This window comes from Sorex araneus, chromosome 9, assembly GCF_027595985.1.
Source record: "Sorex araneus isolate mSorAra2 chromosome 9, mSorAra2.pri, whole genome shotgun sequence".
Lineage (NCBI taxonomy): Eukaryota > Metazoa > Chordata > Mammalia > Eulipotyphla > Soricidae > Sorex > Sorex araneus.
In genome coordinates, this window is record NC_073310.1 from 159,144 (window position 1) to 178,913 (window position 19,770).

The following is a 19,770-nucleotide window of genomic DNA, read 5'->3' on the forward strand; positions in this document are numbered from 1 at the left end:
TGCTTCCTATATGCAAGACAAAATACTAACCCCTAAATCATTTATTCCTCAAAGATTACCAAATAAGGCATTTAAAACATAATCTCTATTTTGCAGGAGGAAAACTATAACATAGTGTGATTTTGAATGTCTATAATAACATAGTTACTTCCTGGCCACTATTATTGTAGGAAGCTTACCCAATAGTGTTTATGAGACATGTAGTGTTTCGGACTACACCCAGCCCATTGCACCAAAATGGTGCTGTACCTCCTGAGTCACACCACTCAGATTTTTTTTTATTTTTATTTTTTATTTTATCACCATGTGGAAAGTTACAAAGTTCTCAGGTTTATGTCTCAGTTATACTGTATTCAAACACCATCCCTTCACCAGTGCCCATATTCCACCACCAAAATCCCCAGTATACCCCCCGCCCCCGCCCCCCACCCCAACTGTGTAACTGTTGAATTTCACTTCATTTTCTCTTTACCTTGATTACATTCCATATTTCAACACAAAACTCACTATTGTTGTGGGACTTATACCCCCAAACAAGATAGCCCTACTAAGGAAGCATTTGATAATTAGTTTTCCATTAAAAGATTGTATGTTTTCAGTTTTTAGAAAGAGGCCGCGCGGCTCAGATGTGTCCCAGTCCCAAATCCTGGAGCTGTGTTAGTTGCTGCTCAGTGTCGCCAGGGCTCCATCTGGAGAAGGCGTGCTGGCTGCACCTCCTCCGTCCGGCTCCCTGGTGTTGCTGGCCCCAATTCGGGTCCAGAGCATTTTCCGGGCCGAGTTGCTCACCAGAATGCCTGGCCACTTCTCTGTTGAATGTGACAAGATGGCGCCGAGGACCACTCAGATTTTAAGTAGCAGAAATATATGTTACTTATCTTTTTAGCTATGCTCAAGGTACTTAACTCCAAGCATAATGAAATGTGTACACTCATGAATTACACATTCTGGTATTAATCCTGATTTTCATGTGCACACTCTTACTTTTGTTCCACAAAAACATAAAGAGCTGTCTGTTTAGCATACTAGAATGCATGTTTTTGTGTTTTGTGAAATGTGATATAAAAAGTCATTGTAGAGTTATTCTTAAACAATGCTGATACTTAAGCTTGTTCTTCAGAACAATGCAGACTAGACCTGACTTGACTTTATTAATATATACACACATTATTTGAGGACTGGTCCTTGAAGAAGGTACCCCTTGTATAAAAATAAAAAGAAAAGGCGCGGGCGAGGGAAGGGACGCCTCACCGCACCGAGCCAGGCACAGGGCCTAGGGCAGCAGCTGTCTCTCCCGCCACCCGAGTTCGGTAGCCTCTGGCCGCTTCCCCCACCCCGGGGAGGTTGATGGCGATAATGTGGCAGGCGAAGGAAGGAACGGAGCCATGATGGTTGGTCTCACTTGCAGTTTATTCCAATCTTCCCTCTATACACTCTCCGTCCTCTATACACTTTCCGCCCCCCTCACCTTCTCTCCGAATCCCTTTTATTGATCATGGCCCTTCCAAAGGGCGCAATACATTGACGTCACCAAAGGCACCAAAAGATCTTACAGGAAGAACATTGAGGCAACATAATTCTCTTGTATCTGCCCCACCGGAAAGAAGATACAAAACCAAAACCGAAGCCTTCATTGGGCTGAAAGCACTCGGATCCACATCCCAAAGACCGGGCTGGGCTGCAGCAAGAAATCTACATGTCAACTACAAACTAGACAGCACCTGAAATTTACATCCCAAAGACTAGGCTGGGCCAGAGCCTGGAATCTACAATGTCAAGTCAAGCCTGGCTAAAGATCAGCTAGGTTTCTGTGACAAAAGGTTTCTGTGACAAAACTCCAGAAGGCAGCTGGAAAAGGGGAAATATTCCAACACCCCTGAACTCACGTTTGCCTCTAATATTCTCTCTCAGCAAATGGAAACCAGAGTTCCTCAACATACTTGCTCAATGTCCTTGCTTTAATAGGGTATTAGCCTCACTGGTATTTTTACTTACCATGTCAGTTTCCTACCTAATACTACAAACTGATGTCAGTATTACAGCTCCCATTTTATCTTCAGAAAGGAGCAACCTTCATCATCATGTTGTAGCGGTACTCAGCATCACGTTCTGCAAGAATTTCAGGTAAAAGAGAATTAAAAATCATAAGCCTTGGGGCCAGAGCAATAGTGCAGTGGGTAAGGTGCTTGCCTTTCAAGCAGCCGACCCAGGTTTGATCCCTAGCATCCTATATGGTCCCTTAAGCATATTAGGAGTAATTCCTGAGCACTGCCAGGTGTGGCACACACACACACACACACACACACACACACACACAAACCAAAAACAAAACACCCTTTATTTACATGTCTCAAGTATAGAATGTTCACACACTGCATTGTCCTTTTCAGTATATTCAGTGCTCATTAAAGAAATTTTAGAATAGAGAGAGTACCATGTCCAAGTTCCATGATACACTCAAGTGGCAGACTGGGCCACCAATTGAAAGTTCACTCCAGAAACTGACTACAGCCTTTCACATAGAATGAGTGGGTTATCTGCTCCCTTTCAGTCCCATGTACATACATTATTTCCAAATGTTAAAGTCCTTAACCCACGAAAACAGACAAGACCACAAGCAGTTTCAATACAGTACATTGCTGAAACAAATAGAAAGTAACCAGGGGGCGGAGCGATAGCACAGCTGGTAGGGCATTTGCCTTGCAAGCAGCCAACTCGGGTTCAATCCCCAGCACCCCATATGGTCCTCCAGGCACCGCCAGGAGTAATTCCTGAGCATCGCTGGCTGTGACCAAAAAAGCAAAAAACAAGCAAACAAAACAAACAAAAACCAAAAAGAAATAGAAAGTAACCAGAGAAAATTTTTGTGAGACTTTGGGGGGAGGCGCTGGGTCTGGCCCTGAGGGGGCTACTTTCCGGACCAAGCTAGCATCAGCTGCGGATGTGCACCTTAACATTTCCTGGCGCAAGCATGGTTCAGTGGCAGCAGGGCACCCAGCGAAGAGCACCAGGCAGGCCGAGAGATGCGCCCACGTGCTGCAGGAGCCCGGCTGCACTGCCAGCAGGTATAGACCCCAACTATGCACTCAGGAATTACTCTTGGCAGTGCTCAGCGGGCCGTGAGGGATGCCGAGGATCGAACCCGGTGGGCCTCGTGCAAGGCGTGGGCCTTACCCACTGTCCCGCGGCTCCAGCCCCCGGCCCCCAACTTCACTGAACTCCTTTTCCCTTCTGGCTGCAGGAGTCAGCGCAGTCCGACAAGGCACAGAGGGCCGGGGGCACCGAATGCAGCCCCGCGGCTCCGAGTCCCCAGGCCTGTGCGGCCCAGCCCTGTGCTGACAGGGTTCCAGGACTCCGACCCTGGTCCTCACACGCCGGGAACCCCCATGGCAAGACCCAAGCACTACACCGACCCGGGGCTCGGCCGTCTGACGGGCGGAGGATCGGCGGGAGCTGCGGGGAGGACGCGTCCCCGCGCACGGACACGGGGGGACGTTCAAAGAGCGTCACCCTCTGCCCCCCCGCCTTCGGCGTGAGCGCGCACGCACGGGCCCGCCCGCGTCCCAGAGTGCCCGCGGCGGGGAAAAACGTGCAGTTCGGGGATTTAAAGGCAAGTACTGAGAGGGCGGTGGTACAGCGTCCGTGGGTGGCGGGAAGCTGACATCTAAGGTTGGGGCTGGGTTTGAGAACACTATGCATTTAACTGTCGTTTGACGTCACGGTGCCTCAGTAAATGCTGGGGTCAAATAAAACGCAACTAGAGTTGCAGATGTACCGTTACATGAAATGCTCGGCGCAGCAGGCTGTTTAGAACAGCAGGCTGAAGAATTTTGTTTTTGGGGTAGGGCGAGGTTCCAGAGAGAGCTCTAGTAGAGGCAGAGCTCATCCCCTGGCACAGGAAATGTGAGGTCTCAACCAGGCTTGTGCCCTCGTTGTTCATGGCAAAGACAGTGATGGGAAGGGTGGAGCGTGACATTTGAAAACAAGTGATTCTGGGTCGGAGCTACAGTACAGCAGATAGAGCGTGTGCCTTGCACGCAGCCAACCTGGGTTCAATCCTTGCGTCTGATATGACCTGAGCCATGCCAGGAGTGAGCCTTGGGTGCACACAAGTGGTTATACCTAGGAAACAAGGTAATTCTTTGGAGGACGGCAGGCTGGGAGGACTCCACCACATAGAGCAAGGTTCAGGGCTACTAATGTGCACAGATTCGGGAGCCTTACAAAGTGATAGTGCTCGAATTAGGATATGCTGCATGCATGGCATGTACTCTCTCAGACCCCAATAAATCTTTAAGCATGTATGAAAAAGCATTAAACGGGGGGGGGGGAGTGAAATTGCAATTCAGTTTATCAAGAGATGAGGGTCGTTATAAAGTATTCAGCCTGCCTATAAAGTAGCACTGCACTGTCGTTCCGTTGTTCATCGATAAAGTAGATACTAGAATGGAATTAAAAGCTTTATAAGGCCCAAGAGGGAGTCTTAATGGGTGACAGCAATCATTGTCACGCAGCTGTTACAGTTCTGTTCCTGGCACCATGACTACAGAAGTCCTGGAGCAGAGAGCAGATCCAACACTGCCAGATTTTTTGACAAGGAAACAAAAACTAAGAAAACCCCTATCTAAAATTAACAGAGGCAGGAGCGATAGCACAGCGGGTAGGGCATTTGCCTTGCATGCAGCCGGCCCGGGTTCGATCCCCAGCATCCCAGATGGTCCCCTGAGCCAGGAGTCATTCCTGAGTGCAGAGCCAGGAGTAACCCCTGTGCATTGCCGGTGTGACCCAAAAGGCAAAAAAAAAAAAAACCTAACAGATTTTTGGGGACCACCTCTCTGGGGTCAGAGATATACAGCAGGTAAGGCACTTGCCTTGCACACGGTTGATCCAGGTTCATTCTCCAACACCATCTATAGTCCCCAGAGCACCCAGGAATAATTTCTGAGTGCAGAGCCAGGAGTAAACCCCATTACCAGTTGTCAAGAAAAAAGAGCAAACAAAAAAGTCCACATCAAGTGTATTTCCTGTCAGTGTTTAGGGGACCACTGATCCCTGGGATCAAAACCTAGGCACTGTACCCCACCAAACCACCACCCAAGCTTCTCAGCGTTTTCATAAGAGATCGGTACTACCAAGCCAATAACAATGATGTGTGGGCACTGACAAAGTAAAGTGTCCTCCCGTCAGGAATGGTCCATTGTTTTCAAAGACAAGGAGCTCTACATCAATTGACAGGTCTGGTGGATAACAGCATCTACTACCATTATGCCATCACAGTGCAAAAGCAGTCAGAAAATATATGAATGACTTGGGGCTGGAGCAATAGCACAGTGGGTTGGCCCTTGCACACAGCCAACCCAGGTTCGATTCCCAGAATCCTATATGGTCCCATGAGCACCGCCAGGGGTAGTTCCTGAGTGCAAAGCCAGGAGTGACCCCTCCCCCCCAAAAATGTATATATGAATGATTATTTGGTTGTTCCAATGATACCCACCCTGCCCCTCCTCTGCCCCATGCCAAGTTTCTCTGTCCCCAGAATCTTATGTGGGGCCAAAAAGTTCTGGTGTGCAACTTAGTCCCTCTACATTACTTTATGGGATAAAATGTTCCATCTGAGATTATTGTCTCAGGTAAAAATCTAACCGTAGGGCCAGAAAGATAATACAGGATTAAAGTGCTTGTCCTGCATATGGTCAGACTCCATTCAACCCCAGATGCCACATATGACTCCTTGACCCCACCAGGAGTGATCCTGAGCCCAGAGCCAGATGGAAGCCCTGAAAACTGCCAGATATGGTCCAAACCACACCTCAAACAAAACAAAACCTAATCATATACTTATATAATGCTCCAGAGAACATTAGCGCCCTTATGATGGAAACTCATTCTCCCTGATTTCAGAAGGGGAAAAAATGCATTTTTAAATTGAAAAGATGATGAAACACACATACCAAAAAACAAAGGGACAATAACTAACCCCCCCTCCATATCCCAGCAATGAACATAGCAGGAATTAAGTGATGGACTCAGAGGAACCCAATTACCCTGCTGTTTTGTGGGTGGCTGAATTAACTTGAAAATCCTGAAAGATCATCATTACCCAACATCAGGCATGAGACTCACCTGTGGCTGGTGAAAGGCCCCCCCAGACAGACATGACTATCAAAACATATAATGGGAAAAGTGCTTCTCCAGAGACAAGGATGTTCTCACAGTCAATGGAGAAGAGATACTGAACTCTGAAACCAAATCAAAGTTCATTAAGAAGCTGAACTTTATAGTAAAGATCAGTGTAGACCAATAAGCAATAGAATTTGCAGTGATAAATGTATCCTTCCACAGACTGACATTTGAAATACTGGTAAGAAATAAAGACAAAACTGATAATCAGACTTTAATATGGAGAGTATTGGACCACAGATTACCAAATGTATGTATAAAAAGTTACATTTAAATATGACAAAATAGGGATCAGAAATGTAGTACAAAGGTTTGGATGCTTGCCTTGCATGCATCTGATTTGGGTTTGAGTCCCAGCACCCCATAGGATGCCCAGAGCCCTGCCAAGAGTGATCCCTGAGTTAAGAGCCAGAAGACCGACCTGAGTAAACCATGCCTTAAAACAAAAAAAATTTTTTTTTCTTTTTGGGTCATACCCAGCAATGCACAGGGGTCACTCCTGGCTCAGGAATCACCCCTGGCGGTGCTCAGGGGACCATATGGGATGCTGGGATTTGAACCCGGGTCAGCCGCATGCAAGGCAAACGCCCTACCCGCTGTTATCACTCCAGCCCCAAAACAAAAATATTTTTGTCTTTGGGCCACACCTGGAAATGCCGAGATCACTCCTGGCAGGACTGGGGGACCACATGAGGTGCAGAGGATCAAATCCAGACTGGCTGTGTGCAAGAAAAATGCCCTATCCACTGTACTATCACTGTAGACCCACAGAGCAGTATTTATTTGATACATCCAAAGGTGCTCATGGCTTACTCCTGGCCTTGCACTAAGTGATGGGGTTCAAGTGACCATACAGAATGCCAGGGTTGTCAAACACAGATCAGCCATGTGCAAGGCAAGTGCCCTACCTGCTGTACCATTGTTCCAGTCCCTAAAAAAATTTTTTTAATCTAAATATTTTTAAAGGTGGGGGGTATTTGGGTTAAGCCCAACTGTGCTTAGGATCACTCCTGGAAGAGCTAGGTGATCCTATGTGGTGCCCCAGATGGAACCAAATAGGTCACTTATGAGGCAAGTACCTTAACCCATGTATAATCTCTCTGAGTCTGAAAACTTAAAATATTTTTAAATGCTAGTGGTTTTAAGGAAGTCACACTAAATATCCCATTCAGAATAAGTGGGATAAACATTTAAAACATATTCCTGATCACTATTTACATGTTAAAATTTTAAAAAACTTATGACCGACCACAAAAGCCTGCTGCTTAAAATTGAGGATTTCTTCAGAGAAATAGCTTTCAATCTGGAAGGTGATTTTCCACAGTTTCTATAGAATAATGCTTTGAGAATTTAAATATATAAGGTGTTACCAGTATGATTTTGCTAAATTACATCCTCATAATGATGAGTAGTTTACTGTTCTTTGTTTCAACTATCTTGTAAAAAAAGATTTGCAAAGCATTATTTTCAAAAGCTTACATATACATTTCTTCAAACTATGACCAGTCTATGGGCCAGAGATGTTTGGGGTAAGGTGCTTTCCTAGCATATATTAGACCATAGCTGAAACATATACCACCTGTGGTCACCAGAGCTCCACCAGGAATGACACGGAGCACTGTAAGATATGGCAACAAATCTTAATTATGATTGGTTCCTTTCTCTATGGGACTGAATTGACTAATTTTGTGACTTCCTGGTTATTAACTCATATTTATATCATTTCTGTTGTGTTTGTACCACACCCAGTGGTGCTCAAAGGTTACTCCTGGGTATGTGCTCACAGGGGTCACTTTTGAGGGGGCTCAGGAAATCATACATGTAGCTAGGGACTGAACCTGGGTCTGCTACGCGCAAGTCAGGTGCCCTACCTGCAATATTATCACTCCAGCCCCTTGTATCATTTCATATCTCCTGAAATGAAAATCCTTCTAACATACAATTTATAGTTTCATTTGTGAGTTTTCCGATGTATCCGGAGCCCTGAATTCCAACAGAAGGATTTTCCACAGTCAGGGCACTTCCATGGCTTCTCTCCTGTATGAACTCTCTGATGTTCGCTGAGAGATGATTTCTGAGTGAAGGCCTTCCCACAGTGACTACATTTAAATGGTTTCTCTCCTGAATGAGTTTTCTGGTGTATCTGAAGTGATGCCTTCCTAGGATAGGCCTTCTTACACTCATTGCACTCATAGGGCTTTTCTGTTGAGTGAGTTCTCTGATGTATAATGAGCTGTGACTTCCCACAAAAGGCTCTCTCACAGAAACTACATTCATAGGGTCTCTCTCCTGTGTGTGTTCTCCTATGTATCACAAGGTATGATTTGCTGCTGAAAGCCTTTCCACATTCACTGCACCCATAAGGCTTCTCTCCTGCATGAGCCCTTAGATGTGCCGTGAGCTGTTCTTTTCTTCCAAAGGCTTTTCCACATTCATTGCATTGGTAAGGGTTATTTCCTGTGTGAATTCCCTTATGTACAACAAGCTGTGTCTTCATGTTGAAAGCTTTCCCACAATCACTACATTGATAGGGCTTCTCTCCTGTATGCATTCTGATATGAACGAGAAGGTATGATTTACTCCTAAATGCTTTCCCACATTCATTGCATTTATGGGGCTTTACTCCTGTGTGAGTTCTCTGGTGTACAACAAATGGTGACTTCAAACTAAAGGCTTTCCCACATTCACCGCATTCATAGGGTTTCACTCCTGTGTGACTTCTCTGATGCAAAATAAGCTGTGATTTCCAGCTGTAGGTTTTTCCACATTCACTACAACCATAAGGTTTTCCTCCTGTGTGAATCTCCTGATGAACAATGAGCTGAGATCTGAAAGAGAAGACTTTCCCACATTCACTGCAGGAGTAGGGCTTTTCTCCTGTATGAACTCTCTGATGAGCATTAAGGTTTGACTTGGCACTGAAGGCTCTTTCACATTTAGTGCATCCATAAGGTCTCTCTCCTGTATGGATTCTGAGATGTACAACAAGCTGTGATTTACAACGAAAAGCTTTCCCACATTCACTACACACACATTTTTTGTCTGTACCATAAGCTAGCTGATGCTTAAGGAAATATGACTCTTTATATCCATGAAACTTATCAGTGTTCTTTCTTAGGTAGCTTCTGGTCGAACCTGACTTTTGAGTCAAACTTTTTTCATGTGTATTATACTTATGGAGTCTTTGTCTTGAAGAAAGGTAGGTTTTTTTCAAAAGTCTTCCAAATGCATTACGAGCATAGATTCTCTCAGTGCTATAAAAGTTATCTTCATTTTTCTGATAGCATTCTCTCCAGTCTCCTAGGGGAAGGAAAAAAAGCTTTTACATTAGAGGTGGAGAGTAAACAAAGGGACTTAAATGCAAGATTTATACTTAACCACTATACAGTTACCCCAGTCTCCCAACCAAATATGTACTTCTCCATCATAAATTTCATATGGAACTAAAGACTTTCTGAGCTAGCATTGACAGCTATAGTAAAAGGCTTATGACATGGATTCAAAGGAAATACTGATCAGGCCTCCGGGGTGCAGCGTGCCCAGAAAACAGATCACCTCCCCTCCTTGGCCAAGGTGCCCCCCAGCACCCAGGCCAGGGGAACCCCGCCAAGCATTAGGACAAAACCAGAAGTGGAACTTTAATTCAGCTTGACACTGAGACAGAGGCTAATTCTCTCACAGGTACCACACAGCGGTGGGGGGTGTGGCCTTCAGGGCGGCTTCGGTCATTTTCCTGCTTCCCAGTGCCCTGAACTCATCTCAGTTTCCGTTACCTAATTCTGAGGAGAACATCCTGGTTATCCCAATTACATTAGGCCAATAGTCCAGTAGCCTATTCCAATCTCACCAAAATAATGAACACAAGAAACTGAACAAGCGTAATATAAAAGAACACAACCTCTGAAGCTTCAGTAGAGACCTCACATAAATCACAGAGGAGCACCAAAAAGGAAGGTAGTATTACAGTGGTTAAAAGATGACCACCATTGACCAAGCTCATCCAGAATCCTTTCTCAAAGTGAGGGGTATACTGATAGTGAACTGGAGGGTCCCACCTCCATACTACCACAACAACAGGAAGAACCTGTGCAAATCCCTTCCATGAAGAGTGGAGAAAGAAAGAGTCCAGAAGCCTCAGAGATGACCCACAAGTACAATCTCTCTGATAAAGAATTCAGAGATGAAATGCTGAGGACGACCAATGAACTCAAAGAAACAGTGAAACAGACATCCAGTAAATTAAAGAAGGACATGAAAGAAACAGTGGAATGGACAGCCAAAAAAATACAGGAAGAAATGAGAGCAGAAATAAGAAAGCTACAAACAGAAGTGTCACTAATAAAGGACTTAGTAGATGAAATTAAAAACTCAGTGGGTGCCCTCAACAGTAGAATGACTATAGCTGAAGACAAAATCAATGAGTTTGAAGATGAGCTGCAGAAAACATACAGGCAACAACATGCAATGGGAAAAGACTGCAAAATAGCTCTAGGGCGAGTCAGAGACCTGGGGGATGAACTCTAGAGGAACAATATATGAATCATCAGTGTACCAGAAGGACAGGGAGACAACCACAGTGAAAAAGCAACAGTTAAAGATATCACTGCTGAGATGTTCCCAGAGCTGGAGAATGCAGGCATCCAGATCCAAGGAGCCCAAAGGGTACCAGCTAACAGAGACCCTAATAAAAAGACTCCAAGACACATCATAATCAGAATGATGGATACTGCGGATAGAGTCACAATACTGCAAGCAGCAAGGTCAAAGAAGTAAATCCCATACAAAGGAGCACCCCTTAGATTTACAGCAGACTTATCAGAGAAAACCTTCCAAGCCCAAAGACAATGTTGGGATATAGTAAAAAAACTCAATGAAATGAATGCCTCACAAGAATACTTTATCTGGCTAACCTCTCATTCAAACTCAAAGGAATGATACAGTATTTCATGGATAAACAACAGCTCAGGAACTTCATAGACTCAAAACCAGCCTTAAATGGACTAAAGGGGCTACTGTAAGAAAAGAAAAACCCCTAAAAGCACAACAAGCCTGTTGGATATCATTGGTTTGTCCTTTCCCCTTGCCACTAGGAGCTTAGGTTTATCAGTCACACCCATCAAAGTGCTCCCGAGTCACTCCCATTCCTTTGTTTATCTGTAACCAATTCTACCAGTTTATCTGCTCTTCCCTTAATCAAACTCTGTTAATTGGTAAGGTCAGAACTTCCTAGGACACTGAATATTATAACATTGCCTTTCTCTCCTCTTTATGCCTTTTGAATAATTTACTTTAAAGCTATGTCTTTTTTGTATAGACACAAGAAGAGAATATTATGTTTTTATAACTTAAGACTTAACTGGCCTCGAATATTATTCCCTTCTGGGCATCTGCTTTCTCCACTTAAGCCTCAGTTGCCCTCAGTCCTAGCACCCCAAAGTAGGGTCCCCGACGTGGGACGGGAAGGATCCAGGGCAAGCGGTGAGTTATGTGCTACCCTGGCATCGAGATGGGCCTGGCCAAAGTGCCTAATTCTTAACTATAAGTTAAGAGCTTGATCATAGACAAATGCTGTCATGATCCAATAGTAATTATGAGACTGGGACCCTGCCAGGGATAGGAAAGACTGATCTGGCCTGAGCACTGTAGTCTGAGATTCAGATGCCCCCAGGAGAGCAATTCTATAAGCTTTAATGCATCTCTTATTGTGTCCATACAAAATAATTAATATTATGAATTCTTATATGTTTGCTGGCTGAGGAGAAGAGAAACACATTCATGGGACTCTGCCCTTGGGTGGATCCTCCTGCTGAAAGCGAATTAAGTTCTAGGAGAAGCATCCCCTGAGGAAAAAGAACCTTAATCTATTGCTGACCACACCTATGGGTATGCCCCAACCCCCTCATGCGGTGGAGATTTAACTAGGCTGTAAGAGTGGGTTGGGGGCCAGATCCATGGGGGCCAGATCCACCGGAGCCAGATCCACCGGGGCCAGATCCACAGGGCCAGATCCACGGGGGCCAGATCCACGGGGGCCAGATCCACAGATCGAGAGAGAGACCGAGAGCCGGGAGAGAGGCAGAGAGAGAGAGAATGAAGTAGGATGGGGGAGAAAGAAGCAGGAGGAGAATCAGAGGAGAATGGAGATGGACATGAAATAAACCGATCGAGCAACCAGTTTGGCCTTCTTCCTTCCTTCGCCTGCCTCGCTCGCCTGCGCGCCTTTTCCTGCCCCTTTCTTTTTATTTTTATTTTTATACAACTGGCGTCCCTGTGCGTGCACGAACCTCCAACCGGTGTGCAACTAAAGGTAAGAATAGCTTTCGGTAGAACTCCACTCTAGAAAAGTTTGGTGGGATAACAGAATTTTGTGGTGCAGTGAATTAAAATACTAGACTTACTGCCCCAGTAAGATGGGACAAAAACAGTGCCGAGAGAAGTCCGCTCAAAATTTTTCGTGCCAAACTGAACGTGGCAAGTTTTTTATTGAATTAATTAAGCATTTTGCAAAGAGAACTGGGCATCGTGTTTCTCAGGACCAACTCCGGTCCTGCCTAAAAATTGTCTATAAGTTTCATCCCTGGTTTTCAGATAAGGGTACTTTAGAGCCTAAGGTTTGGGAAAAAATTAAGGATAATGTCTTTAAGGAATTTAAAGGAGGGGCTAAAATCCCCAAACAATTCTGGGTAACTTGGGAAATCATTAATTCCATTCTCAAAGCTTTGGAAGATACCTCCGAGGAGGAGGAAATTAGATATGCTATGGGAGGCTTTCCTCAGGAGTTAAACAGAGAGGATTTTAAATTTGAGGATGAAGTAAAGAAAGTTTCTACTACGGAGAGAGCCTTACCCTCAGCTCCTCCCATACCCAAGCCTAGAAAGAAGCCTGCTGCTCAATGCGTGGCTGCTCCCGTACCCAAACCCCGAAAGCATCTCAAGGCGTTTCCAGTGCAGACACGTTCTCAGAGCAAAAATCACTCTGCCACTGATGAATTAACGTTCTCTACTGACGTTAGACCAGAGAGACCACCACCTCCCTTGTATGACTCCACTTCTAGTGAATCAGAGGAAAGTGATGGGTATGATGAGCCAGCTACCACTTCCTCAGATTCTGAGTCTGAGAGCGGCTTGGTAGAGGAGGCTTCTCACAGGAGCCGCCGCCGTTCAACCAGGCGGCCTCCAGGTCGCTCGGGACACGCTCCCGATAGAAGCTTACAGCTGAGACCTCTCGACCGTAAATGGTCAATTCCACCCAGACCCCATGAGCTCCGTCTCTTTTTTCCCATCCAGCTAGAGGAAAATCAGTCTCCATCTTATGAAGGGTTAGGAATGGACTCACTCAGTAATTTTAAAAAGGCCTGTGCCTTGTACGGACCTACATCTCCGTACTGTAAGGAGTATCTTACAGGCTGGAGCAAAAAGGCTCATTGGGTACCTCAAGATTTTCACGTGGTTGCTAAGACGTGCTTAAGCCCTTCTCAGTATATGCAGTGGAGGATGTGGTTCAGTGATGAGGCCAAGGCAAAACTACAGAGCCTAGGCCACGCTGGACGAAAATTTTCAGGGATTAAATTGACTTATGAGATGTTAATAGGCGAAGGGAAATGGCACGACCCTAAAAAGCAAGTCACCTTGCCTTGTGCTGTGTTTGCCCACGTCCGTGATGTCGCCTTGTGGGCCTGGGAGAGGATTGATGCAGACGCTGAATTCAAGGGAAGCTATACAAAGATTATCCAGGGAGTCTCAGAACCTTATGCAGACTTCATAGGGAGGTTGATGGAAGCCATAGAAAAGCAGGTGAAGGGAAAGGAAACTCAGGAGCTTTTGTCCAAACAATTGGCTTTTGAAAATGCTAATGAGGATTGCCAGGCCATTTTGCTCCCCATTAAGGAGAAGGAGGATATTATGGGGTACTTGAAGGCATGTAGGAATGTTGGTTCTATCAAACATCAAGCACGTATTAATGCTGTTGAGTCCTATGCCATACAGAGGCAAGATAAGGGTAAATGTTTTAATTGTGGGAGATCAGGCCATTTCCGTAAGGACTGCAGGGCACCTCCAAACCGTGCCACTGTGAGAACACCACCTGGACCTTGTCCACGATGCCGTAAGGGAAACCATTGGGCAAGAGATTGTCCCTCCAATCTTGGCGTGGCTGCTGACCCCAATTCGGGAAACTTGCAGTGGGGCCAGCCCCAGGCCCCGCAAAACCAGGGGACATTCCCAGCTGCAGCCCTTCTCCCCAGTGTGGAGCTTCAGAGCTCCAGTCAATAGATTCACTGCAACCAGCCACGGCAGGGAGCAATGCCTTGGATATTCCCTGCCCTGATACAGTTACCATCTGCCTCACCCAGAGTCCCTACACATTAAATTCTGAAGTAAAGGGACAAGATTTGAGCCCCCAGGTAGAAAGGGAGCTTGCTCAAGTGAACCTTGCAAGCAGCACATCAGGTTTTCATGGTTGTCTGGAGGATTTCCTGACAGTGAAGGTAAAGGCATCACCAATCTCTGACTCCACTCATGGAGTGCATCTAGAATCTCAGCAACAAGCGGCTGAGTTCAGGGAACAGGAAGCTATCCCGTGTATGGGATATGCGGAGCTGAGTTCTGTACCTAATGGGCATCAGGTTTTGAGCCAGGATAAAAGTAAGGAAATTTGGAATCAAAGAGTTGTGTCTATTGGTGAATTTGCTCTGGCAAACCAAGCAGAACTTTGTATAAAAGGGCTCAGCTACCCCGAGAGGCCTCAGTCAGGTCAGGGGTGGAGAAAGCCTTGTCTAGTTTCTAGTCTTAATTCCAAAGACCATCAGTCAGGAACTCAGTCTGGACAACTGAATCTCAAGTTTTTTATCAGAACCTGTGGTGATATGCTATTTCCAAAGAAGATTATTCAAAAATTCAGGCTGGTACAGTTTTATTTTTGGGGAAGTGAACTTCTACTTCTAGTTCATGAGATGCCACCTCTAGGAAAACGGCTTCAGGGCCAGTGGGTACGTGGTTATTCTCCCACTCAGCAATTGCTTATTGACCCAGGAGGCACAGAGATGCCTCATTCCTGGGTGCTCACCCACTCAGCCACTACAGATGCTGAGTCTGGTGAGGGACAGAAGGCACTGTCACTAGGATACTTCTGCTTGTGTGTGTGCATGGTTATGAAGCAGGTTATTTTGGATACCAGAAAAGAGCTTCCAATGAAGGCTGTAACTTGCCACATTGGTTTTTTCATTGCCCATGTGCCAGGGCTGGCTAATATCATCTCAAACTCAGTTTATGCTGTTGGTTTCTTCCCTGGTATTATGACTATGTCTCTAAATGCATCAAACACTATAGTTCAAAAATTGTTTCAGCAGCTACAAGCTGTTTTACAAAAGTGCTCTGAATTTTTTTTTTCCTTTTCCTTTATTACTCTTATCTGATCTCATTCTGGTCTGACTGGATCTATGACTTGAGCACAGTTTAAAAAAAAAAAAAAAAAGGAGGTATGCCCCGTTTGACTCCTTGTCCTTGACACTGTTCACTTTAAACTTTTTAAATTTACCTTAAGGAGAGCCATATACAGCAGCTGAAAGGCATTTTCAGGAAAATGCACAAAGTCAGAAAATTGTTAATTTTCCTATTTGGATTAAAATTGACAAATTAAGTAGCAGGGAGACTCCTCACTCGAGGAAAAGGCTATGTTTTTTTTTTTTTCAACAGACAACCCCACCAAGAAACTTTGGGTCCCGTTTTGCATTCCATCAGGAGCCGAATTCATCTGCCTGCTTTAACTTTCAGAACTCTGCAGTTTTACAACCCTCCAAATTCCAGCCACAAGCCATTGCAATACTGACTTCAGCTGGAAGCCACAAGGAAACCAGAGGAGGAGCTTGCATCAGAGGGCCTGCAGCAAAGGCCTCTAGCTCCTCTATCATATCATGAGGTCACATTAAGAGCATTCCTTGTATCTTTCTTTCACAGGTTGTAGAATGGAAAACGCCAGGACCCTGTATTTTGGATTAACAATTTCTTCCTTGGAATTCACAGGTGCCTCAGTTTCTGAAGGAGGAAGGAATGACTTTTACTAGAAACACCTTTTCATTTCTTTCTAGGATAACTGTTCATTCGAAGTTCCCCCTGTCTCTTTCTCTACCCCTAGGCATGGAGACGTACCAAACCCCAATGTTCGACGCCTCTAATAACTTTAAAAAAGTATTTTTTCCAAACATAAGCTAGGTTACACAGATATGACTGCCAATGAACCTGACCAGAGAATGGCTGCATTCCCCTGCTGAAGGACTCCTGACAGAAGTTGTGATGCTCCTGTTCCAGTGCTCCCTGCCTGATCCAGTACTTCATGAGATTCATCAGACTCCTATAGCTGCTCCTCTAGGACTCATTGCTGTGACCACTATTGCTGCTGCTGCAGAAACAACTCTTCAATTTTGATCCAGACACTTCATTTCTTCGGAATGGGACTAACTGACTCTCATCATTGGTGACTTGCCTCACCCTTGGACAGTGCAGGACAATTGGACGCTTTACTACTACAAGCACTGCTCTGGCCAAGGGTCGGACTGAAATTTTACTACAATTTATAAGACTGTATTGTGTTTGGAATTGTTCCTCTTTCTATTTCAAATTTTTGTAATTTTGTAAACAGAAAAGGGGGAGATGTTGGATATCATTGGTTTGTCCTTTCCCCTTGCCACTAGGAGCTTAGGTTTATCAGTCACACCCATCAAAGTGCTCCCGAGTCACTCCCATTCCTTTGTTTATCTGTAACCAATTCTACCAGTTTATCTGCTCTTCCCTTAATCAAACTCTGTTAATTGGTAAGGTCAGAACTTCCTAGGACACTGAATATTATAACATTGCCTTTCTCTCCTCTTTATGCCTTTTGAATAATTTACTTTAAAGCTATGTCTTTTTTGTATAGACACAAGAAGAGAATATTATGTTTTTATAACTTAAGACTTAATTGGCCTCGAATATTATTCCCTTCTGGGCATCTGCTTTCTCCACTTAAGCCTCAGTTGCCCTCAGTCCTAGCACCCCAAAGTAGGGTCCCCGACGTGGGACGGGAAGGATCCAGGGCAAGCGGTGAGTTATGTGCTACCCTGGCATCGAGATGGGCCTGGCCAAAGTGCCTAATTCTTAACTATAAGTTAAGAGCTTGATCATAGACAAATGCTGTCATGATCCAATAGTAATTATGAGACTGGGACCCTGCCAGGGATAGGAAAGACTGATCTGGCCTGAGCACTGTAGTCTGAGATTCAGATGCCCCCAGGAGAGCAATTCTATAAGCTTTAATGCATCTCTTATTGTGTCCATACAAAATAATTAATATTATGAATTCTTATATGTTTGCTGGCTGAGGAGAAGAGAAACACATTCATGGGACTCTGCCCTTGGGTGGATCCTCCTGCTGAAAGCGAATTAAGTTCTAGGAGAAGCATCCCCTGAGGAAAAAGAACCTTAATCTATTGCTGACCACACCTATGGGTATGCCCCAACCCCCTCATGCGGTGGAGATTTAACTAGGCTGTAAGAGTGGGTTGGGGGCCAGATCCATGGGGGCCAGATCCACCGGAGCCAGATCCACCGGGGCCAGATCCACAGGGCCAGATCCACGGGGGCCAGATCCACGGGGGCCAGATCCACAGATCGAGAGAGAGACCGAGAGCCGGGAGAGAGGCAGAGAGAGAGAGAATGAAGTAGGATGGGGGAGAAAGAAGCAGGAGGAGAATCAGAGGAGAATGGAGATGGACATGAAATAAACCGATCGAGCAACCAGTTTGGCCTTCTTCCTTCCTTCGCCTGCCTCGCTCGCCTGCGCGCCTTTTCCTTTCCCTTTCTTTTTATTTTTATACACAAGCCTCTACAGAAAAATGGCACAAAGTCCTATGATAGTAATCTCTCTCAATGTCAATGGTCTAAATGCACCAATTAAGAATCACAGAGTAGCAAAATGGATTAAAAAACTGAAACCAACATTCTGCTGCTAATAAGAAACACATCTGAACAATCAGAGCAAACATAGATTCCAAGTCAAAGGATGGAAAACAATCCTTCAAGCAAACAACTCCCTCAAAAAAGGGGGGTGGCCATACTAGTATCCAACAACATAGATTTCAGGATGAAAAAGATTAGAAGGGACAGCGAAGGCCATTTTTTAATAATCAAGGGATATATACAGCAGGAAGAACTCACACTCCTAGACATATATGCACCCAATGAGGGTCCAGCTAAATACTTAAAACAACTGCTAACAGACTTCAAGGAGGGCATCGGTAGCAACACAATAGTAGTTGGAGATTTCAACACTGCCATATCACTCTGGATAGATCTGCAAGATTAAAATTCAGCAAGGAAGTACTGGATTTGAAGGAAGAAATAGAAGAGAGAGGGCTAATCGATGTATACAGGGCCTTCCATCCCCCAGAGAGGGCTAATCGATGTATACAGGGCCTTCCATCCCCCCAAAAAACGAATACACATTTTTTTCCAGTGCACACAGAACATTTTCCAAGATAGATCAAGTACCGGGTCACAAAACATATTCAATAGAATCAGGAAGATAGAAATGGTATCAACTATCTTTTCAGACCACAATGCACTGAATATAGAAGTTAATCACACACAGATGCAGAGAATCAAATCAAACGCTTGGAAATTAAACAACTCAACGAATGGGTCAGGGAGGAAATCAAGGAAGAAATCAAAAGATACCTGGAAACAAATGAGAATGAAGACACAAGCTACCAGAACCTGGTGTGTAGGATAACATGGGTTTGTCCTTTCCACCTTGCCACAGGAAGCTTAGGTTTACTGGGTTACTCCCATCACAGTGCTCCCATTCCTCTGTGTTTATTTGTAACTTCTTTGTGCTCTGTTAACTTATAAATACTGTTTTTCTCTTCTTAAATCCTTTGCATAGTTAATTCAAAGCAAAGTTCTTTTTGTATGGGCACAAAACAGTTAATGCTATGCTTTTGTAACTTGGGAATTAGTGGGCTCTCAATGATATTTACCTCCTGGGCATCTGTTCCCTGGACTTAAGCCTCAGTTGCCCTAACTTCCTAGCACCTCCAGAAGCAGGGTCCCAAGAGGGACTGGATGGACCCAGGGCAAGCGGTGAGCTATGTGCTACCCTGGCATCGAGATGGGCCTGGCCAAAGTGCCATAATGCTTAACTATAAGTTAAGAGCATGGTCATGGACAAATTCTGTCATGATCCAAAAAGTAATAACTAGATTTGGACCCTGTTAGGGTTAGGAATGATTAATCTGACCTGAGCACTGTAGTCTGAGTCTGTGGCAAGATGTTCCCAGGAGAGCTGCCCTACTCAATGTATCTCTTACTATTAAAATGTTAATTAAGATATTAATTAAGTTATTGGACTAAGGAGATGAGGAACACCCATAGCTGGTGTTTCCACCCTTAAACTTGATGGGCAGTCAGGAAGGGCTTTCTTATGCCAATTTTGCTACCTGACTGGGTGTAGTGTTGGCCCAGAGTGCTAGGGTGGGAGGCAAGGAGAGATGAAAGAGTTGGAACTTTTGGGAGAGAGAGAAGGAAGCAAGATGGAGCACAGAGAGATGAGCGGGAGACACAG

The 19,770-nt window shown here is 44.9% G+C and overlaps 1 protein-coding gene across 5 annotated transcripts in view; it reads right to left on the bottom strand.

Moving 5' to 3' along the window:
• Positions 1–1,794: 1,794 nt before the first annotated feature.
• LOC101552103 (zinc finger protein 26) overlaps positions 1,795–19,770 on the bottom strand; it is a 53,804-nt gene continuing 35,828 nt past the window's right edge. For 4 of the 5 annotated variants that reach the window (XM_055146658.1, XM_055146655.1, XM_055146657.1 and 1 more), the window contains one exon: positions 6,379–9,477. In XM_055146658.1, coding sequence (XP_055002633.1) covers positions 8,129–9,477 — 1,349 coding nt within the window. In that variant the 3' untranslated portion in view covers positions 6,379–8,128. Of the gene's footprint in view, positions 2,107–6,378; positions 9,478–19,770 lie in introns of those variants that run through there. The other variant, XR_008631372.1, reaches the window with a different exon arrangement.